The sequence below is a fragment of the Phascolarctos cinereus genome, unplaced genomic scaffold (genome assembly GCF_003287225.1).
Source record: "Phascolarctos cinereus isolate Bilbo 61053 unplaced genomic scaffold, phaCin_HiC Scaffold_726;HRSCAF=1367, whole genome shotgun sequence".
Taxonomy (NCBI): Eukaryota; Metazoa; Chordata; class Mammalia; order Diprotodontia; family Phascolarctidae; genus Phascolarctos; species Phascolarctos cinereus.
Genome location: NW_027556098.1, coordinates 426,132,999 through 426,156,579, shown reverse-complemented (window position 1 = coordinate 426,156,579; position 23,581 = coordinate 426,132,999). Strand labels below are relative to the sequence as shown.

Genomic DNA, 23,581 nt, shown 5'->3' with positions numbered 1-23,581 from the left:
GTTAACTTTAGCAATATCGTCATGATCTAGCACAGCACAGGTATACATTACATCACCCCTAAATCTCACTGCGCAAGCATGGTAGAGATGTTTTCAACCATAATTCATGGGAATTTTGGCCATGGATCCTGGAACTATTATCTAAAAGGGAATAACAAAACCCTCCTTGCTTACTGAGGTAGAGATAAGTGAGAAGAGAATTCCAGGCATGGAGGGCCCAGCTGTGCAAAACGCAAGGAAAGAAGCTGGGAAATGTAGCATCTTATTGGTGGAACAGCCAGGAGACCAAGACCGCTGGATCGAAGGGTACATATTGGGTAAGGTGGCAGGAGACTGGAAAGGGGGAGGGGACAGGCTATGAAGGGCTTTCAGTGGCAAACACGGCTTTTGAGTGTGTTCCTGGAAGCTGCAGGCAACCACTGTGGTTTGTTGAGTTGGGGGGTGACATGACCAGACCTGTGTTTTAGGAAGATCACTTTGGTGGATCAGAGTGGGGAGAGACTGTTGCCAGCAATCAGATAGTGCCTTAGGCAGGAAGGCACGAAATAAATGTGAGACGTGGGCCAGGCGGAGCAGTAAAGACTGACTCAGTTTATTCATCTGGGGGTACAGGATATATAGAGAAAATCTATCCTCACTTCAAAGAGTCCTTCCTTTGAGATACTCCCCAAAGCATCTGCTGAGGACATGACAACATACATTTCCTCATTATGAGGGTTCCTAGATGGGGTTGTATTTTCCAAGGTTTTCCCAGGCGCCTTGGCACCACCTGCATAGAGGAGTGAATGTGTAAATCTAAGGTTCAAAGAGTGAGAAGGAATGTCTCAGGAGCCTCCCTTGCAGGGGGAGATTTGGAGAGCCCTGCTTCCTAAACGATTGAGCCCTGTGGGTTAAGCCTGGGCAAGAGTCAAACTCTGTCCTGGATCTTAAACCCAGATCGGACTCTTTAGAGCCGGCCCTCAACAGAAACTGGAGGGAGGCAGACCTACCAGCAGCTGGTGCTGTGGTCCAGGGGTGAGGTGAGGAGGACTTGCAGCAGGGTGGGAGCAGTGACAGAGGAGAGAAGGGGGCATATTTAAGAGATGGTGAGAGAGGGTGAGCCTGAGAGACTGGGAGGATAGTGTTGCCCTAGGCAGTAATAGGGAAGGTGGGAGCAGGTGAGGGTTTAAGGGGAAAGATGAGTTCTATTTTGGACGTGTTGAGTTTGAGGTGTCTACTGGACATCCACTTTGAGATGGAGATGAGGGCTTGATAGATTAGAGAATAAGCAGAGTAGAAAGGATAATTGAATCCATGATAGCTAATGAGATTACCAAGTGAGGAGTGTAAAGGACCCAGAACAGAGTCCTGCCCCAATTAGGGGACATGATGAAGCTCTAACAAATGACACTGAAAAGGAGTGGTCAGATAGGTAGGAGAAGCAGGAGACAGCAGTGTGCAAGAAGCCTAGTGTCCAGTAGAGGGTGATTAACAGTGTCAGAGGTTTCAGAGGTAGGTCAAGAAGGCCAGCAAAGAGGTGTGGAGTCAGGAGGTGAATAGCAAAGAGGGCATTGGCTGGCTTGGAGAATACACAAAGATTGAAAGGGTTTTAAGACCCTGGGGCTAAGAGGGAATCTCTGGAGTTTATCAAGGCTGGGAGTGGGAGTGGGGGGGGTGACAAGCTTGGATCTGCACTTAAGGGAAATCACTTTATCTGCATTGGTTTTGTTTGTGCAAAAGTCTCTTTAATTTTATATAATATAAGTTGTCCATTTTGTCATCTTTGATGCCCCCTATTCCTTGTTTGTTCATGAACTGTTCCTGTATCTGTAGATCAAACAGGTACATTTCTTTGTATTTCTGATTAATGGTGTCACACTTGTATTTCTCAGTCATGGTTCCATTTGGAGCTTACCTCGGTATTTGGTGTGAAATAATCAGTCTGTACATAATTTCTGCTTGACTGCTTTTATGTTTTCCCAGCAGTTTTTCATGTAGCGACATTTTATCTTAATAGCCGAAGGCTTTGGGTTTATGGAACATTAGGCTATTAAGTTTACTTCTATATTTTGAATACCTAATCTCTTCCACTGATTGACCTCGCTTTTTAACTAGTACCAAAACATTTTGATGATTACTGCTTTATTATGTGGTTTGAGAGTGATGATAATGGACAGCCTTGCTTTCCATATGCTCTTATTGGAAAGGCCGTTAATTTTTGTCTATTAGTTATAGTGTTTGTTCTTTATCTTACATACTACTTAGTTAGCAGGTTAAGGAAAGTTCATTCATTCCTGTGCTTTAGAGTGGAAACAATTTCTACTTTTGTTTTTAGTTGGGAGTTTTGGGTTAGTTGCTTTTCTGATTATTTTACTTGTATCAGAATTTGTCAATTTGTTCTTTTTTCCTTTTTACTGATGAAAGTGTTTAGAGATGGAAAGCAATACTTAAATAAGTAAAGATAGAAAACCACTAATGACTGCTTTAGGTATACGCTATAAGTTTTTTTATGTTGTTTTCTTTAATATAGTTTTCTATCATTTGTTCCTGGACCCACTAATTCATCATTTTTTTATCTTTTATTTATTTATTTATTTTAGGCAATTGGGGTTAAGTGACTTGCCCAGAGTCACATAGCTAGTAAGTGCCAAGTGTTTGAACTTAGGTCCTCCTGACTTCAGGGCCAGTGCTCTATCCGCTGCACCACTTAGCTGCCCCCTGCCCCACTAATTCTTTAAGATTAAGTTATTGAGTCCCCAATAATTCCTTTTTCAAAGGCCCTTTACTGAAGATATTTATTGCATTATAGTCAATTGATTGAATATATATACTTTCTCCTTTTCCATTTCAAAGTATTGACTTTTTCATCAAGAATGCTTAGGAATCTGCTTCATTACAAGTCCATTTTTATGCTCAGTTCTGCCAAATAGGTTGGTCTTGGTTGAAAGCCTTTATCTTGTGCCTTTTGGAATAGCATATTCCAAACTCTCCTCCTCTTCATGGTGATAGCCTCCAAGTCTTGTGTGATCCTTCCTGACTGTGGCTTCCTGTGCCTGAGCTTTCTTTTTGGCTGATTGTAGAATTTTTTTCTTTGACTTCGGAGTCCTGGTTTTGGCTGTGACTGAAGTGCTCAGTAGGGTCATGCTCACAGGGTGCCTGGCACAGGGGTAGGCCCCAAGTGATCTGGAGTGTGTTCCGTGTTCCAGACTGCAGTAACTTTCAAGGACGTGGCTGTGGACTTCACCCAGGAGGAGTGGGGGCAGTTGGACCCCGCCCAGAGGAACCTCTACAGGGACGTGATGCTGGAGAACTATGAGAACCTGGTGTCCCTGGGTAAGGATGACCTCCGTCTGACATGTCTTTGCTTCTTTGTTCACTACATACTGGGGGATTCCTCAAGTATTTCTCTTGCATTTTGGCTTAGTGGAACAGTGTTCAAGAATTCGTGGACATTGGGGATGGGCTTAAGTCCTTTATGACCAAGAGACAGAGTGTTTCTGTTTGCGTCCCAGGTGAATAAATGGTCTTTGTTTGATGAGATTTTGAAATCACCAGTGTCATTAGAGTGGTCTAGGAGCTCCCTCTCCTTTCCTGCACTGCTCCCCTTCTTTTGTTCTCTCCTTTCAGAGAAGTAGCCAGAGATCTTTTTCTGAAGTTAGGGGGCAGGTTCCTGAAAATATCGTTGGTCTTTTAGTCACCGGTTGGTTAAATAAAGTATAGTTAATTGTGTCTGAATGTGAATCACCCTATGAGTGAAACGCAGTTTGGTGCCAAGGAAAGCGTGCTTGATTTGGCATCAGAATCCTTTCCTTCAGATCCTGTCTCACTCACTTATTCCCTGTGGGACTTTGGGAAATATAGGTTATTTCCCTGGGTCTCAGTTTCCTCATCTGTAAAATGAGGCGGTTGGGCCAGGTGACCTCTAAGGGAGTTCCTTCCAGCTCTAAAGCTGGGACTCTGATCTTTCTGGGAGTACCATGTATTTCTTCCTCCAGAGGTTTTATTTACCTCCCTTAAAGCATATATTGTTTCTTTGCCTGAAGAGTAGGGGGCTAGGATTTGAATTCTTTGTTGATTGTCTTTTGAATTTCTTTCTCCATGAGTAGGGCTTCCAGTATCCAAACCTGATGTGATCTCCCAGTTGGAGAAAGGAAAAGTACCTTGGGTGCAAGATGGAGAATCCCTAAAAGACATTTGTCCAGGTGAGTGAAGAAAAACCAGCCTAGAAGGGAGTTGTGATAAGCAACTGCTTGGCTGGTCAATCAGTGGTCAGATCTTTGAAGTGTCTAGTCAGTCAGCAGGTCTTGTGAAAGACCTGGTGTGTGCTGGCTGCCAGGCCAGGTTCTGGGGGTGCAGAACCAAAAATGCCTCCATCCTTATTCTCAGGGAGCTTCCATTTTTCCAGGGGAGCCAGACATCCAGACAGACAGCAGAAACCCATGTAGCTTAGGTACAAATGAAGAAAAGCTTTGTGAGTTGAGTTTCAAAGTAAAGACGTGCTTCTCTGAGGTGGAGGTCAGGTGGGAAGACCAGCCATGTGCAGAGGTGGGAAGTAGAGGCCGTGTTCACCTGGGCAATGAGAAGCCAGTTTGGCTGAACCCAAGAGTGGAGGAAGGGGAGTTATAGGTGTTGGAATCTGGAAAGGCGAGTTGTTATCACTTGTGCAGGGCTTTCAGAAGCCCATATAGAGGAGTTTCCATTGTATCCTAAGCACAATAAGGTGCCCCTGATTAGTTCATTCCATGAACAGGGGAGTGATATGGTGAGGGTGACGTTTGAAGAAAACCGCCTGGCAGATGTGTGGTGGAGGGTGACTTGGAAAGGGGAGACTAGGAAGAAAAGCACGTGTTGGCCAGGTGTGTTGAAGGCATACAGCCTTCTCCCACAGTTGTCTGACGGGGTGCAAATCACTTCTCTGATGACTCCGTTACTCTCTTTTTTTTAATATTTGTCCTAATCAGCCGAAATCCACCTTCTCGACCTCCCCTGCCAACCCTCCCCAGCCCACTTGAGAAGATAAGGAAAACAAAACCCATAGCAAACATGTAGAGTCATTCTCCATGTCTTCTGTCCTCCTACTCCTTGGCCTTTCAGAGGTGGGCAGGTGGTCTCATCATCAGTCTTCTGGAATCATGGCTGGTCCTTATGCTGACAGTAGTCTTCTGTCATATTGATACACCACAGCTTGTTCTTCCGGTCCCCTCACATTCCCATTTTTTTGTGTTGTATAGCCTTTAATCTACTCTCCCTGTAACTCCCCCTCTACCTTTTTCCCCTTCCCCTCCTAGTTCCCTGTTGAGTGAAATGTGTTTCTGTACCCAGCTCTGTGTGTGCGGCCAATTTGGATGAGAGTGAAGGTCAAGGGTCAGTTATTCCACCCCTCCCCTTGTTTGTGTAGATGTTTGCTTGCACACCTTGATTACGTGAGAAAATTTCCCCCAACTCGTCTTTCCCCTCTCCCTGCCAAATCCTCCCTCCCAAGTGTGTTCCCTTCCCCTCTTCATTTTTTTCCCATTAAGAACATCAAGATCTTTCAGCGTCCTTCCCAGGCCTTGTCTGTTGAGATTCTCTCTGTGACCCCTGACAATGACAGGGGTCAGAGGTGACACATGGATCATCTACATACAATATCGGAATGTGAGCAGATTATCCTCGTTTGGTCTTTTAACATTATTCATTGATGTTGACATTTTTATGTTTCTCTTCACTCCTGTATTTGAACTTCATAGTTTCTGTGCACTTTTAGTTTTTTCATAGAATGCTGGGAAGTCCTCTGTTTTATTAAAAACCTATTTTTTCTCTGTAGCAGTAGCCTCAGTTTTGCTGGGTAAGTTACTCTCGGCTATAAGCCTATGTTTCTTTTCTTTTCTGTGATATTGTATTCCAAGTTCTCTGCCCCTTTGTAGTTGTGGTTGCTAAATCCTTTGTGATCCTGCCTGTGGCTCCTCAGTACTTGAATTCTTTCCTTCTGGCACCATGTAATATTTTTTTTTAACCTGGAAACTCTGTATTTGGACTGTGATTTTCCTGGGAGTTTTCATTTTGGGGTTGCTTTCAGGAGGTGAACACTGGATTCCTTCTATTCCCACTTTGGCCTTTGGTTTGAAGAGCACTGGGCAGTTTTCTCGTAAGATATCTTGAGGGTGGAGTGAAAGCAGTGACTTGCTTAGCTCTCCCCCAAACCACTCTAAATACGTGTAAAAAATGGCTCTAAATAAATTCTAGAGCAGCAGAACCCACAAAAATACAGAGTGAAACAAATTTCCAGACCAAGACAACCTGGATGGTTGATTGGAAAGATCTGTTGTGCAAGGCTGGGAGAGGATCACAGTTCTGAGTGGGCATGCAGGCAGTTCAGGGGACTGAATCATGGGCAGCTGTGGCAGTTTCCAGATTTCTCAGCCCACAAATGCCAAAGTCAGCTTAGAAGATCAGTAGGAAAAATTTGTGACTGCAGTGAGAGGAGCTCAGTCTGTCCCCAGTCCTGGTGCAGCCCCAGGGTGGCGGCTACTTCCAGAGCTGTCAGCCCACAGACAGAAGAGGGATTGAACAGCTGCTCAAGACGGGGATGGCAGGGATCTCTTTGCTAGTGCTGAGGCAGGATTTTCTTGCTTTGCCTGTGCTTGGATCTGGGTCACAGTTCTGGGTGGCAGTCCTGGAACGAGGAGGAGCAGTGGCATGGTGGAGCTTGTAGTAGCGGTAGAGAGGAAATCCTCTTCACAGCTCCAAGACAGAAAAGAGGCTTTGAGGTCACTCATAGACCATAACACAGGCCAGGAAAGGAGTAAACACCTCACCCCTTATCATACTGCCTTGGAAGAACTGAAAATTTACAGGTCCCTAGAAGTATCTCTGAAAAGAGCTGCACAAAACCCCTGAATTTTGAGACAGAACATTCTCCACATTGGAAGCAGACCCTTACCTTAACAAAGAGTTTAAAACTCAAGTAATTGGCTGGGAAGATGAGCAAACAGTACAAAAAAAGTCAGACCTTAGAATCTTTCTTTGGTGACAAAGACGATCAAGACATACAACCAGAAAAGGACAAGAAAGTCAAAGCTCCTTTATCCAAAGCGTTCAAGAAAAATATGAATTGGTGTCAGGCCACAGAAGAGCTCAAAAAGGATTTTGAGAAGCAGGTAAGAGAAGTAGAGGAAAAATTGGGAAGAGAAATGAGAGTGGTGCAAGAAAATCATGAAAAACAAGACAACAGCTTGCTAAAGGAGACCCAAAAAAATACTGAAGAAAATAAAATCTTAAAAAATAGAGTAACCGAAATGACAAAAGAGGTTCAAAAAGCCAATGAACAGAAGAATGCCTTCAAAAGCAGAATTGGCCAGATGGAAAAGGAAGTCCAAAAGCTCGCTGAAGAAAATACTTCCTTAAAAATTAGAATGAAGCAAATGGAAGCTAATGACTTTATGAGAAATCAAGATATTATAAAACAAAACCAAAAGAATGAAAAAATAGAAGACATGAAATATCTCATTGGAAAAACCACTGACCTCGAAAATAGATCCAAGAGAGATAATTTAAAAATTATTGGACTACCTGAAAGCCATGGTCAAAAAAAACAGCCTGGACATCATCTTTCAAGAAATTATCAAGGAAAACTGCCCTGTTATTCTAGAACAAGAGGGCAAAATAGAAATTGAAAGACTCTACTGATCTCCTGAAAGAGAAAGGAAAACCGCTAGGAATATTGTAGCCAAATTCCAGAGTTCCCAGTTCAAGGAGAAAATATTGCAAGCAGCCAGAAACAATTCAAGTGTTTTGGAAGCACAATCAAGATTTAGCAGCTTCTGTATTAAGGGACCCGAGGGCTGAAATATAATATTCTAGAGGGCAAAGGAGATAAGATTACAACCAAGAATCACCTACCCAGCAAAACTGAATATAATCCTTCAGGGGAGAAAATGGACATTCAGTGAAATATGGAAAGACCAGAGCTGAATAGAAAATTTGACTTGCAAATATAAGCCTGAAGAGAAGCATGAAGAAGTAAACAGGAAAGAGAAATCTTAAGGGACTTAATAAGGTTGAACTATTTACATTCTTACATGGAAAGATGATATTTGTAACTCATGAGACCTCTGTCAGTATTAGGGTAGTTGAGAGGGGAAAAGTACATGGATGGGATAGATAGATAGATAGATAGAGAGATAGAGAGATAGATAGATAGATAGATAGATAGATAGATAGATAGATAGATAGATAGATAGATGGATGGCACAGGATGAGTTGAAGATGAAGGGGTGATATCTAAAAAATAAAATTAAGGGGTGAGAGAGGATTATACTGGGAGAAGGAGAAAGGGAGAGGTAGAATGAGGTAAATTATCTCACATAAAAGAGGTAAGAAAAAGCTTTTACAGTGGAGGGGAAATAGGGGAAGATGAGAGGGAATGAGTGAATCTTACTCTCATTGGATTTAGCTTAAGGAGGGAATAACATACACACTCCGTTAGGTATGGAAATCTATCTTACCCTACAGGAAAATAGGGGAGAAGGGGATAAGGGAGGAAGATGGTAGAAGGGAGGACAGATTGGGGTGGGGGTAATCAGAAGCAAACACTTCTGAGGAGGGACAGGGTCAAAAGAGAGAATAGAATAAATGGGATGGGATAGGATGAAGGGAAATAGAGTTAGTTTTTCATAACATGACTACTGTGAAAGTGTTTTGCATGACTATGTTTTGCACATGTATTATCTGTATTGACCGGCTTGCCATCTTAATGAGGGTGGGTGGGGAGGGAGGAAGGAAGAGAATTTGAAACCCCAAGCTATAAAAACAAATGCTAAAAATTGTTTTTACATGCAGCTGGGAAATAAGATTTACAGGCAATGGGGTATAGAAATCTATCCTGCCCTACAGGAAAATAGAAGGGGAAGGGGATAGAAGGGAGAGCAGATTAGGGGAAGGGGTATTCAGAATGCATGCTGTCTTGGGGTGGGGGGAGGGGAGAGATGGGGAGAAAATGTGGAACTCAAAGTCTTGTGGAAATGAATGCTGAAAACTAAGAATCAATTAAAAAAAAAGATTTCTTGCAATAAGCTGTCTGGGTTCTTTTTGGTCATGGTGTTCAAGCAGACCAGTGATTCCTAAGTTTTTTCCACTTGATCTGTTTTCCTGGTAGGTTGTTCTCGCTGTGAGATGCCTCACGTCATCAGTCTTGTGACACCATTTTGATTTTTTTGTTGTCTTATGGAATCATTAGCTTCTTTAAATCCCTGCCTCATCTCTTCCAAGCATTCTAGTTGAGTTTCTACACAAGCTGTGTTTTTCTCTGAGCCTTTGCTCGTAGATGTTTCTTCTGGGTTTTTGTGCTGAGCGTACTTGCTGCCATAATTGCTTAGTGTGGAGTTTCTTTTTTTTCTTTTTTTGCTTGCGCGTTCTTCCAGCCTTCTCTCTGACATCACACTTGATCTTAGTTAGGGGTAGGTTCTGTGGCATTTCTTGAGGGAATGTCTAGGCTGGTCCTGTTGCTGCTCTCTTGGGGTATTGGGTGTTCCGGGATCTCAGGGACAGCTCAGGCTGGGGATCTTTGAGCTTTCGGTGCTCCCAAGGTGGTCTGATCCAGGAAAAAGTCTTGATTTTTGCCCCGCCTGGTCTGCATTCTGCGTGTTTCTGACTTGGGTTTAGGTCTGAGGAATGGGGTGTGGCTAGACTCCACTCCATCGGCCAGCTGGGAAATGCTGCTGGTTCAGAGTGATGGAACTGTAAGGCTTCCTTTGGTTTGGAATTCCTGCCCTAGTTATCGCTGAGTTTGATGCTGAAAATGAGGTCCTGCTCTACATGTCGGGTTCTGGGCCACGCTGCTGCTGCTGCTGCTGCGAGCTTCTGAAATGCCTCTTTTTCTTGGGATACTAGCATCCTGCCCAGGGCCTTCTTCACCAGGGAACACCACTCCTGTGTGAAGAGATCCTCTTCTCAGTTGCCATGGTTCTGTGACCAAACCTGGATCGTGGACCACAAAGCTGTGCATTCAGTAGGATAGAACTGAAAATGTCCATTTGCTTCTGTGTCCATTTGCTGCATGTTTTGTGATTTTTCCAGTTGTTGTCTGTGTATGTTATTGTTTTGATGGTGCTTTTTTCACTTTGTATCAAATCATTTCATGCAGCTCTTCCCACGCTTTTGTGTTTTTCTTGTTACTCCTTTTCAGACTTAACATTCTTTTTATCACCATAATACTCTTGGTTTGGTTGTTCCCTGTCAGGCACATGGGTTGTTTCCAGTATTTTTCCTCTTGAAAAAAATGCTCTATGAATGCCCTGTATAGGTAGGTGGTTTTTTTCCCTTTGGATAAGTTTGGTAGATCCTGTGGTATATTGCCATAATACTTTCCAAAAAGTCCTCCTGATGTCATAGTTTCACCGTATGTGTAGTTGTGTGTCTGTTTCTCCACAGTCCTACCCTATATTGAATTGTTTTTTCCTGTTTGCCAATTAGAAAGAAGTTTGGGAAGATCAGAATGGGTAAAAGTTATTGTAAGTCGAAAAAGTCAAAGTAATGATATACTCTGGGAGTCTCAGGACCTTCCCTGCCAAAGTCCTTTAAAAAACCCACTTTCATGTTTTCCTTTCCCAGAGGCAAAGTTAACAAAAACTGCCTCAGGCCCATACCACAACTGATTTGCTCACAGCAGCTCTGGCTGTTGTGTGGATGGTGAGGGGGTAGGGTGCGGTGCGGTGACTCCTGGCTTTCTCCCCAGTTCCGTCAGTGTTCTGGGCCACAACAGAGGGTGAGTTAGTGCCTATGATTGTTAGATTTTGATTAGTTGTTTTAGGGTCAGTGCTGACAATTTGCTTTTGGTTTGGATTATTGCATTCCTTTGACCACTTACTAATCGGGGTCTAAGAGGAAAGGAACATGAGGGGCGTCTAAACCAGTAAGCATCTGAATGGGAATCATCTCAATGACGGGTTCGTGCAGTTAATGGGGGCCAACTCTTCCAGTTTTGTATGGCTCTAATTTTAAGGAAGCTTTTCCTTAAACCAAGCCTACATCAGACTCAGCAGCCATCAGTTACCCCACTTCCATGTGAGAGTGAGCAGCCTCCTGAGAGGAGACTTCATTTCTCAAGCCTCTACACCATAGCCTCTCGTTCAGCAAGCATTCTTACTTCTTATGTCGTGGAGAGGGGTGGGGCCATTTGTTGGCACAACTCTTGTGAGTCTTTAATCATTTCTCACAACCTCGGAAGATGAGGTGTTCTTTCTCTTTCCCAGGTCTGACCTCTGTACTTGCACCATTGAGCCCATCTCCTGCAGGGTTTATTTCTATTAGGCATTCCCCTTCTTTCTTCTTCTCTCTTTCTCTCTCTTTAGTCTCTGTCAGTCCATTGGCTTCTCCTTTTTCCTCACAAACATGTTCAGGTCTTGCATGTCATGTGTGTGTGTGTGTGTGTGTGTGTGTGTGTGTGTGTGTGTGTGTGTGTCCGTCTGTATGTGGCTCTTAAATCAGTGAGCTCAAGTCCTGTCTGGGGACCAGTTCATCATGTCATTTATGTAGCTGTTGTCCTTTGCTCTCGATCTGGGACTGGCCCAGTCAGTTAGTGAGTCAGTGAGCATTTTAGGGCCTACTTTGTGCCAGTCAGGGAAGATACAAAGACAAAAGTGAAACAGTCCCTACTTGTTGGAAACAACGTGCTCACAGAAGAATATAGAAAATAAATACAGTCATTTGGGAGGGAGGCACCGGCCGCTGAAGAGATTGGGGAAGTCTCCTTGAGGAGGCGGCTTTGAGCTGAGCTTTGCAGTCACCTAGGAGGAATCACATTCCAGGTGTGAGGCCAGCCTGTGCAAAGGCAGAGATAGGGGCCTAATCAGGAGGCCACTTTTGTTGGGCTTTACAGAGGAACAAATAAGGTTTGGAAGGTAAATGGGATCCAGGTTGTGATGGGCTTTAAAGGAGAAGTAGAGAGTTGATCCTGTTGGTGATTGGGAGCCACTGCAGTTTATTGTACAGGGGGCTAACATGGTTAGTTCTGTGCTTTCAGAATATCACCTTAGCAGTTACATGTGGGGTGAATTAAAAAGGGGAAAGATTTGAGACAGGGAGGATAATTGGAAGGTTTTCACGAGAGTTTAGGTGGAGATTTATTAAAGGCCATGGTGTCTCTGTGAGTAGAGAGGAGGGGATGGATGAAATGGATGTATTGAGTCAAAATCTAGTGCACTTGCAAGTGATTAAATACATGGGAATGAGAACAAGGAATCAAACAGGAGCCTGAGTGACTAGAAGGATGGCGGTGCTCTCCTTTGGGATTGGGATGTTTAGAAGAGGGGCTGGTTTGGGGGCCAAGATGAGTTCTATTTTGAGCATGATTGGGTTTGAGACACTTATAGCATCATTACTATATGCCCAATTGTTAGCTTGTAGAAATCACTGGGTAAATCCTTGTTTCCTTGTTTGGTCGTGTGGGACTGGAGCTAAGAAAAGAAACTAGAGATGAATGAATTTGGGAGTCATCTCCTTGGAGAGGATAATTGAATAATTGATGAGGTGACCAAGTGAGAGATTGTAAAGAGAAAAGAGAAGAGGACCTAGGATAGGAGGGTGAGGCATACCTCCACATATATAATAATTGAGAAAAAGAGACTCAGATGGGAGGAGAACCATGACATAGCAACTTGATAAAAATCCAGAGAGGAGAGTTTTCCAGGGGAGAGAGTAGTCAACAGTTTCGAATGCCGTAGAAGAGTCAAAAAAAGATAGTTATTGAAAAATGGTCATTAGATTTGGTAATTAAGACATCTTTGATGATTTTAGTCTCAGTTGAGTGATGAGGTTGGAAGCCAGAATTCAGAGACTTTAGAAGAGAGAAGAGGAAGTAGAGGTACTTTCTCAAGGAATTGAACAGAGAAGGAGAGGAGAGTTAAAGGGTGATATCAGTGGTGGTAGGATATATTGAAGTTCTTTGTTTTTTCAAAGAATGGGGGATGTGTGTGTGTGTGTGTGTGTGTATGTGTGTAAGCAGCAAGAAAGGAACCACTAGACAAGGAAAGATTGAAGATGAACAAGAAAGGGGATGATAATGTAGGCAGTTTGTTGGAAAAGAGGGGGGAATGAGATGATAGGCATATGTAGAGGGGTTTATCAGCCTTTGCTGATCAGAAGGACCACTTTTGGGTCAGAATGTAGTAAGGTGCAGTGGGGAAGGGGGGTTAATAGTAAGGGATGATGGCCCCAGGGTATGAAATGAGGAAGGGAAAAGGAAAAAGCTCCAAATAAATTTCCATGTTGTTCATCATCCTCCTTACGGAGGAAATAGAACCTGGGGGTTACCATAGGACAGTTTCCTTTCTCTGAGCACTGAGAATAGTGTGTATTCATGCTTTTTGTTTGCTTCTTTCAGATTCTGTTATTCAGGAGACTAAGTCTGAAACCGTGGACTTTTCTCCCAAGCAGTGTATTTATGTAAGAGTACCATCCCAGGGAAGACTCAAAAAGGAGGATCACAAGATGGAAAAGACATGGGAATATGATGTCAAGTTAGAGAGGAAGAAGAACAGCCAGAGGAAACAATCCAGACAAGTGACAGTCACTCCCAAAAATCTTGCTAAACAGAGGCATCTCCATGAAACTAATACACATGGAAAAAAGTTTAGTTCAGGATCAGTCTTTGTTCCAAAACAGAATGTTCCTTTAGGAAAAAATCACCAGAATTATGGCACACAAGGAAATAGCATCAAACCAATTTCAGACCTAGTTAAACATAGTAAAGTCTCTAAAGGGAAGAGCCTTTCTAAATATAATTGTAAGAAGCCTTTCAGTTATCGCTCAGACTTTGTTCAGTTTCACATGATGCATTCTGGAGACAAACCATGTAAATGTAATGAATGTGAGAAAGCCTTCAGTAAGAGCTCACATCTTGCTGAAAACCAGAGGATTCATCCTGGAAAGAAAAATGAATGTGAGAAAGAGTTAAGCCATAGTGGAAGCCTATCTCAAAATAAGAGGGCTAATATTGGAGAGAAACCCTTTAAATGTCATTATTGTGGCAAGGCCTTTAACAACAACTCAAGCCTCATTCTGCATCTAAGAATTCATACGGGTGAGAAACCCTTTGAGTGTAATGAATGTGGCAAAGCCTTCAGCCAGAGGGGAAACCTTAATGAACATAAAAAAATTCATACTGGAGAGAAACCCTTCAAGTGTAATGAATGTGGCAAAGCCTTCAGCAGCAATTCTAGCCTTACTCTGCATCAAAGAGTTCACACTGGAGAAAAACCTTTTAAGTGTAATGACTGTGGGAAAGCCTTCAGCCAGAGGGGAAATCTCAATGAACATAAGAGAACTCATACTGGAGAAAAACCTTTTGAGTGTAATGAATGTGGAAAAGCCTTCAGTCAACGGGGCCACCTTACCGAACATCAGAGAATTCATTCTGGAGAGAAACACTTTGAATGCAGTGAATGTGGGAAAGCCTTCAATCATAGAGTGTCCCTTATTGATCATCAGAGAATTCATACAGGAGAGAAACCTTTTGAATGTAATGAATGTGGGAAAGCCTTCAACCAGAGAGGGCACCTTAATGAACATAAAAGAATCCATACTGGAGAGAAACCTTTTGAATGTAATGAATGTGGGAAAGCCTTCATCCATAAGGGAAGCCTTACGGAGCATCAGAGAATTCATGCTGGAGAGAAACCCCTTGAATGTAATGAATGTGGCAAAACCTTCAGCCATCGGACTTCCCTCTATTCTCATCTGAGAATTCATACTGGAGAGAAACCCTTTGAATGTAATGATTGTGGGAAAGCTTTCAGCCATAATGCATCTCTTATTTATCATCAGAGAATTCATACTGGAGAGAAACCTTTTGAATGTAATGAATGTGGGAAAACTTTCAGCCATAGGAGATCCCTTCTCCATCATCAGAGAGTTCATACTGGAGAGAAACCCTTTCAGTGTAATGAATGTGGGAAAGCCTTCAGCCAGCGAGGGAACCTTTTTTATCATCAGAGAATTCATACTGGAGAGAAACCCTTTGAATGCAATGAATGTGGAAAAGCCTTCAGTCATAGTACATCCCTTATTTATCATCATAGAGTTCATACTGGTGAGAAGCCCTTTGAGTGCAATGAGTGTGGCAAAGCCTTCAGCCAGAGGGGACAACTTAATAAGCATCAGAGAATTCATACTGGAGAGAAACCTTGCAAATGTAACGAATGTGGGAAAACTTTCAGTCAGACAGGACACCTTCTTAGACATCAGAGAGTTCATACTGGGGAGAAGCCCTTTGCGTGTAATAAATGTGGTAAGTCCTTCAGCCAGAGAGGAAGCCTTGTTCTGCACCAGAGAATTCATACTAGAGAGAAACCCTTTCAATGCAGTGTGTGTTCAAAAGCCTTCAGTCATAGGACATCCCTCATTTGTCATCAGAGAATTCACAATGGAAAATAAACTGATGAATATAATGAATTTGGAAACTCCTTCCACTTTGGTCATCTTAGCCACAGGGGATATCTTACTAAATACCAGAAAATTCATAATAATGGGAAACCCATAAGTGTAATGGCTGTGAGAACACCTTCAGCACTAGCTGAACCCTTCAAGCACCAGAGAATCCATATTGAAGAAAAACCTTATAAAAGTCTCAACTGACAAAACCTTTCATGTAGTTCATGCCTCATCAGGCATCAGAAAGTTTATGTTGGAGATTGATTAGTGATGGGGAAGGAATATTCTGGGGACTTCCTCATGAAAAACTGCCACTTGTCAAGTACTGTATAGTTAAGATGGGAGACTTCACCCCCAACTACATTATTGTTTGGTTCTTTAAGAGATAAGAGGCATACCTCCCTTTATCACCCTTCCTGTAATATACATCAGCTGCACATACTACACATTCTGCAGTCAGTGTGCCCAAGCAGTATCTGAAAAGGCATTTGTGTAACCAAGGTTACAGAAAATGTTTAGTCAAACCACTGAAGTGTTATATTTATTTAGTTGCAAGGGATTCTATTCTCCCCATACTTTAATTTTTCCTTTTAAAGATAATGAACTTACTGTCCAACAACAAAAAATACAGTTGCACAAGCAAGAATAAAGTATTGTACATGAAACTATAGACCCTATTCTTTGCAGTTTGTTAAGTAAAAATGTACATTCCCTTCAGGTCAATCAGCATGGAATAGTGTGGGTGGTGGCCTGTCTGCCATTTACTACCTTTATTGCTTTCTTGGCAAGTCCCTTAACCCTTCTCTGTGTAGAGTAACTTTCTAGGAGTTAAATACCAACAGTCCTCCTTTTTCTGTTGAGGGTACCAAAAGCATTCTTCTAGTCACCCAGGTTTGCGACCTTGGAGTTGTCTTTCCTTCTCCATCCTTTTAACCTATCAGCTACTGACTTGTTTCCACTTCCCCAGCGTCTTTTGAATCTGTCCTCTTCTGTCCCCTCAGTTTATACCTGTTCAGATCCGTGTCACCTCTCACTTGGACTACTGTAGTAGCTTTCTGATTACTCTCCTGTCTCTTCTCCAAGTGGCGGGGCCACAGAGCCAGACTGTAAGCACTGGAGAAAGAGGAGCCTCTAAGTGGAGATGGCTTTTTTCCATCTCGAAGTAGTGGAAGGGTCAATTGAAGAGGACTGTTAAAAAATAATATATTGATGCAAGCAAAGCAGAAAGTGAGGTCTTTTGAATAGGATGCGCTGTTGTATAATGTAGGTGGCTCGAGGATAAAAAGTGGGAACAGACTCTGGAGGGAGTCACCTTTTTTTTTTTTTTAAGGCTATGAGTATGTGAGAGATTGAAGGGGAAAAAAATCCACTCTCAGTTTTTTCCTTAGCAATCAGTCGTTTCCTTTAATATGCACATTTGTTGTGAGCTGCCAGTGCTGTTGAGGCAAGAGAAGTTCCCTCTCCTGCCCAGCCCCTTGCTGAAAATCCAATAGAGAGAGAGCTGGAAAAAAAGGGAGAAGGGTACAGAAAGGACAGCAGTTTCCAGAGCTCACTCTTCTATACCATAGAAGGGAGAAGTTCTGATGTGTCCATGTGCCCTTCTTCGTAGTTGACAATCATGTATAAGCCAGCCCCAGCCACTGGAGACCAATCCGTTTTTTGCATCCTTACAGAAATGCTCTAGGGCATATGTCTAGTTCCAGGAGAGGTCCTCTGAAATCTCTTCAAATGGACGAATGGGGACATTTGTCAAGTTGAGCAAAGGTTCTTCTGATCACCTCTACTACAAAAAAAGTTATGTCTTGTGTTTAAGAAGTGTTTCTGTTTTGTTTTTTTCTGCTCATTTTAAGTCATCAAGGAATACTATGTTTTGTCAGACTTTTCGTGGATATTTTCATGTAGTGTGGTTTTTTTGTTCATGTGCTGTAACATGTTGATAATATTGCTTATGTGTACTAACATTTCATTCCTGCAATAAACCCTGCTTAGTTGTTGGAATGTAAACTCCCAGAGGACAGGGACTGTCTGGACTGTTTGTTCTTCTTATCCCAACACTTAGCACAGTGTCTGGCACTTAGTGCTAATCAGTAGGTGATGAAATAATGCTTGGTGATTGATGATGAGTGATTTTGTTCTCATATTTTATAAATTTGTATTTATAAATACAAAATAAGTTTATAATTTTATTTTCTGGCATCATCTTGCTGAAATTTGCCCGTTTAATGCAGTACCAGTCAGGATTTAATTCTGATTATTCATATTATTATTCATGAAACTGAATAAGAGAATAGTGAAATTTACATGGAAAAACCTGAGCTTCAGATGGCCACTGAGGGGGTACCCTTGTTTCCTCCACCAAGTTGATTAGTGGTCACTTGGCCTCTTTGGCAGTCTTGTATCTGGGATGGGGCCGTTCCTGTTTGCATCTTTTCGGGCTGTATGTGCCTCAAAAAATAACCCCTGCCAGGCTCGTGGAACTCAGCAAGCAGACAAGAAGCAGCTGAGGATACCTGTGCATATTCTGAAGCGGAGACAGACCCAAGCCCAGAAACAGACACCCAGCTTTCTTGAGGGAGATTGCAGTAGGCAGAGCACTCATTCTTGTAAGAACAAGCCTCCTCATTAGTCTGGGAGCTCCCCAACAGCAGGAATTCTTTTTCCTTTCCTCATGTCCCCAGTGCTAAGCACAGTACCTGGCACATAGTGGATGCACAGTAAATATTTATTAACTGACCCATTAGTAGGAATAAACTTTTATACCCAATTAATGTTTTTACATTGAATACTTCTTACTTCCCCATTTTACAGAAACTTTTATACTTTATGCATCATAACTTTTATTATAATTAATCTTGTCCTTGGGGTGGGGGGTTAATGAACTTTATTAGCATGAGAATGGTGAACCTAACTGCAATCTAGGGATTCCCCAGGATTGAACGTGGTCCACAGATGGCGTGTGTGGCAAGACTGGAAGTACTCCAGCCCCTGTGCCCACAGCCATGATTCTTATGAATTGGATAAATGAATATGAAATATATTCAAGGCAAATGCAAAGGAATTTCAGGAGGAAGACTCACTAGAGGAATCCTAAAAGGCCTCAGAAGTTAGTTCTTGGCTGTTGTCCTTTGTTCTAGAGAAGGGCCAAAATGACATCGCTGTGTTGGGGTCAGCGTACAGTGTGTATGACCGTGGCTGATCAGACCAATATGAACTCACGTCAGGCACAAATAGTCCACGTGAACACTTGAGTGGAGACATCCCTAAATTTGCAAATTTGGAGTTTCTTTTCAGGTACTGCAGTTCTGCTTTGCTCATAGAGGACAGTGCCGTCTTTAACATGGACAGTCTTTAAAGCTGGACAGTCCTGTGCGGTATCTCCCGTGTCCCACAATTGATTCCATAGTTTTTGTTTTGAGGCGGTCAGGGTTAAGTGACATGCCCAGGGTCACAGAGCTAGTGTCTGAGGCCATATTTGAACTCAGGTCCTCCTGACTCCATGGCTGGTGCACTATTCACCACACCACTCAGCTGTCCTTGATTCCATAGTTCTTCAGAGAGACCCTGAAAGTGTTCTTGTATCGCTTCTTCTGACCTCCATGTCAGTGCATGCCTTGTTCAAATTCTCCATAAAATGGGCTTTTAGGCAAATATGCATTTGGTGCTTGAACAATGTGGCCAGCCCATCAGAGTTGCACTCTCTGCAGGAAAGTTTGAATGCTTGGCAGTTTAGCTTGAGAAGGGACCTCAGTGTCTGGTAGCTTATGAAGTGCCCACTGTGTGCCAGGTGTACTATTCTGAGTGCTGGGAGGTGGCACTTACGCTGTGCCTTCTTGAAGAGAACCAAAGAATAAGAGAGATGGAGGTGGTGAGGGAGAGTGTTTCCGACACGGGGGGCAGCCTGTGCGGAGACATGAACTTAGTGAGTGGAAAAAACACAGTTGGCCGGTTTGGCCAGCCTACAGAGACAAGGGTGATGAGAAATCAGTCTATAAAGATGGAGTCTGCTTGTGATAAGCCTTTACATGCCAACAAATGGAAGAATTCAGGGACAAAAGATACATGATTTATTTCTTAAAATTGAAAAATGTCCTTGATTGAAAGCAGGAAGCCCTGGTGTCAGTAAACAGTACTACTCCAGATAGTAGTGGTGAGGACCTGTATGGTGGAAGCTGTACAAGTAAATGGCTAGAGAGACAGACGGTAAAAAGATATTGTAGAAGGCACATGGACAGGGCTTGGCAATGGATGGAATGTAGGTTGGTGGGGGCGAGGAAAGTCAAGAGACGATGCCAAAATTGTAGACCTCAGTGACTGATAGGATAGTAAAGTCCTCAACAAAAAGAGCAAATTGGTGATATAGGAGGTTGAATTGAGAGAAGTTTTGGAATAACTTCTATGTTGTGTATAGTTAACATTTATCTAGAGCTAAAGGATTGCTCTGCAGATTAGGCATGAAAAGGGTAAATAATGGCTGTTACTTGGGGTTGAGGGTTGGCAAGGCATGATCAGTGTTGGTCAATCACAGTTCAACAAGGGCTGGTGGACTGAGGGAACAGACTGGATGTTTGGCAGAATTCTAGATCATGGTAAGGACCACTTACAGGTGAGGAGTAAAGCAGAGGGAGATTCTGAAGGACACGAGGTGGTGGTCAGAGAAAAGATGTTGAAAGTTTGGGATCATGGAGGTGGAAGAGAGTGATAGTTAGGTTAAGGCTATGATCATCCCTTTGCATGGCTGAGGTGGAAGGGAGATCAAATGAAGGTCTGTCAGGAGGCTGGGGTGTTTGAAGTTCTTCAGTGTGAGTGGAGAGACTGAACTGGGTGCAATACTTCTAAGAAGAGAATGACTAGGAAGCCTACAGTTGATTTTGACAAGAAACTGGACTGTTATAAAGATGGATGGAGTGAAGCTCAGAGCAGAAATTGCTGAATGTTGGTGGCAAAGTGGCAGTCTGGAAGCGAAGATAAAATACTGTACCATGTCCGTAACTTCCAGTATGGTAGGAATTAGATTATTTTCTCCAAACTTCTAAAACTCCCACAAATTTCCCCCAAGAAATAAAGTAATTGCAGTGGCCTTATCAGGCCAGGACACTAAGAAATCTAGTAAGGTAACAGCCTGATGAATTAACACCCCAAAAAATACAATCTCCAATCCACAATGTGCACCTTCAACTCCCTTACCCTACCCAATATAACCTGACCAATGGGTTTGTGCTCTGTGATCTACTGAGCAATTTCCTTTCTGCCAGCACATTCTGCCCCTGCCTCCGCCCCAACATTCTTTGACAACGATCATGAGAGCACAGATGTCCCCTTCCCTCCTCTCATGTCGATAAAGGAGATGATAAAGTGGAAGTGCTCTTTGCCTGCATGCTCTACTACATGAGCACACCCATAAAGAAATAAACACCAGGAACTGGGGCAAGGCACTTGTGTGGGAATGTGAAGAGCAGGCCTGCCCTGAGCCTGGCATTCAGCAGAGCCCAGTTCTGTATCCCCAAAAGCCACATGAGGCAGAGACTGAGGCCAGCAAAAAAAATAAGAGGAGGCTGAAGCAGCTTTGAGGCCCAGTCTTCTGGAGTCCACCATAAAAGTGGGAGGAGTGAGGAAATGAGTAGTACAGGCATATTATCAGAGCTCTTAGGAGGAAGAAAGCTCTGTTTAAAAACAGTGAGTATAGGGCAGAGCCAAGATGGCAGAGTGAAAGGAGCAACTTGCTTGAGGTCTCCCCCAAACCCCCCCAAATACCTATAAAAATGGCTGTCAACAAATTCTAAGGAAGCAGAACCCACAAAAAGACAGAGTGAAACAAATTTCCAGCCCAAGACAACCTGGATGATAGATCAGAAAGGAATATCGCGCCCAGCTGGGAGTGGAACACAGCGTGGCATGGGCGTGCAGGCTGCAGCAAACCTGGAGCAGGGCTCAGAGGACTGAATTGTGGGCAGCTGTGGCAGTTTCCAGACTCCTCAATCCACGAATGCCAAAGACAACTTAGAAGGTCAGTGAGAAAAGTCTGTTTCTGCAGTGCTGAGAGAGGAAGATGGGGTCTCAGCTCCATTCCCCGAGAACATGGCCGGGTCGGGGCAGCTGTTTTCCAAGCTTCCAGCCCACAGACTGAGGGGGAATCGAGTGGCTGACCGGAGGGGGATTGCAGGGATCTCTTTGCCAGTGCTGAGGCAGGAATCTCTTGCTTTGCCTGTGCTTGGATTTGGGTCACAATTCTGGACGGGGGTCCTGGGGTGAGGAGGAGTGCTGGCACGGTGGAGCTTGTAGTGGCTGTGGACAGGAAACCCTCCTCACAGTTCCAGGACAGAAAGGGGTGCTTGTGGTCAGTAATAGACCACAGCATAGGCCAGGAAAGGAGTAAACACCTTGCCCCTTATCATACCACCTTGCAAGAACTGAAAATTTACAGGTCCCTACAAGTATCTCTGAAAACAGCTATACAAACCCCCGAAGCTTGGGATAGTACATTCTCCACATTGGAAGCAGACTCTTACCTTAACAAAGAGTTTAAAACTCAAGTAATTGGCCGGGATCATGAGCAAGTAGCGCAAAAAGAGTCAGACTATATTATCTTACTTTGGTGAAAAAGAAGATCAAAATATACAACCAGAAGACAACAAAGTCAAAGCTCCTACATCCAAAGCCTCCAAGAAAAATATGAATCAGTCCCAGGCCTTGGAAGAGCTCAAAAGGGATTTTGAGAAGCAAGTAAGAGAAGTAGAGGAAAAACTGGGAAGAGAAATGAGAGTGATGCAAGAAAATCATGAAAAACAAGTCAACAGCTTGCTAAAGGAGACCCAAAAAAATACTGAAGAAAATAACACCTTAAAAAATAGCCTAACCCAAATGGCAAAAGAGGTCCAAAAAGCCAATGAGGAGAAGAATGCCCTAAAAAGAAAAATTGGCCAAATGGAAAAGGAAGTCCAAAAGATTACTGAAGAAAATACTTCCTTAAAAATTAGAATAGAGCAATTGGAAGCTAGTGACTTTATGAGAAATCAAGACACTGTAAAACAAATCCAAAAGAATGAAAAAAATAGAAGACAATGTGAAATATCTCATTGGAAAAACAACTGACCTGGAAAATAGATCCAGGAGAGAGAATTTAAAAATTATTGGACTATCTGAAAGCCATGATCAAAAAAAGAGCCTAGACATCATCTTTCAAGAAATTATCAAGGAAAACTGCCCTGTATTTAGAACCAGAGGGCAAAATAGAAATTGAAAGAATCCACGATCTCCTGAAAGAGATCCCAAAGGAAAACTCCTAGGAATATTGTAGCCAAATTCCAGAGTTCCCAGGTCAAGGAGAAAATATTACAAGCTGCCAGAAAGAAACAATTCAAGTACTGTGGAAACACAATCAGGATAACACAAGATTTAGCAGCTTCTACATTAAAGGACCACAGGGCATGGAATATAATATTCTGGAGGGCAAAGGAGATAGGATTACAACCAAGAATCACCTACCCAGCAAAACTGAGTGTAATCCTTCAGGGAAAAAATGGTTATTCAGTGAAATAGAGGACTTTCAAGCATTCTTGATGAAAAGACCAGAGCTGAATAGAAAATTTGACTTTCAAATACAAGACTCAAGTGGAACATGAAGAAGTAAACAGGAAAGAGAAATCAAAGAGACTTATTAAGTTGAACTGTTTACATTCCTGCATGGAAAGATGATATTTATAACTCATGAGACCTTTGTCAATATTAGGGTGGTTGGAGGAAAAAAATTATATGCATGTATAGGTAGATAGATAGATAGATAGATAGATAGATAGATAGATAAATAGATAGATAGATAGATAGATCACACAGGGTGAGTTGGAGATTAAGGGGTCATATCTGGAGAATAAAATTAAGGGATGAGAGAGGATTATATTCAGAGAAGAAGAAAGGGAGAGGTAGAATGGGGTAAATTATCTCACAAAAAAAACAAAAAAGAAAATGCTCTTACAGTGGAGGGGAAATTGGGGAAGGTGAGAGGGAATGAGTGAATCTTATTCTCGTAGGATTTGGCTTAAGGAGGAATAACATACACATTCAATTGGGTAAGGAAATCTGTCTTACCCTATGGGAAAATAGGGAGAAAAGGGGACAAGAGAGCAGGGGATGATAGAGAGGAGGGCAGATTGGGAAAGGGGTAATCAGAAGAATACTTCTGAGGAGGGACAGGGTCAAA

General features: G+C 42.8%; 1 protein-coding gene across 1 annotated transcript in view; it reads left to right on the top strand.

The window, feature by feature from the left end:
• LOC110197756 (uncharacterized) overlaps positions 1 to 16,057 on the top strand; it is a 37,286-nt gene extending 21,229 nt beyond the window's left edge. Inside the window, exons 5-7 of the mRNA XM_020971805.2 lie at positions 3,186 to 3,312; positions 4,086 to 4,181; positions 13,340 to 16,057. Coding sequence (XP_020827464.1) covers positions 3,186 to 3,312; positions 4,086 to 4,181; positions 13,340 to 15,390 — 2,274 coding nt within the window. The 3' untranslated portion in view covers positions 15,391 to 16,057. The remainder of the gene's footprint in view (positions 1 to 3,185; positions 3,313 to 4,085; positions 4,182 to 13,339) is intronic.
• Positions 16,058 to 23,581: the final 7,524 nt, after the last annotated feature.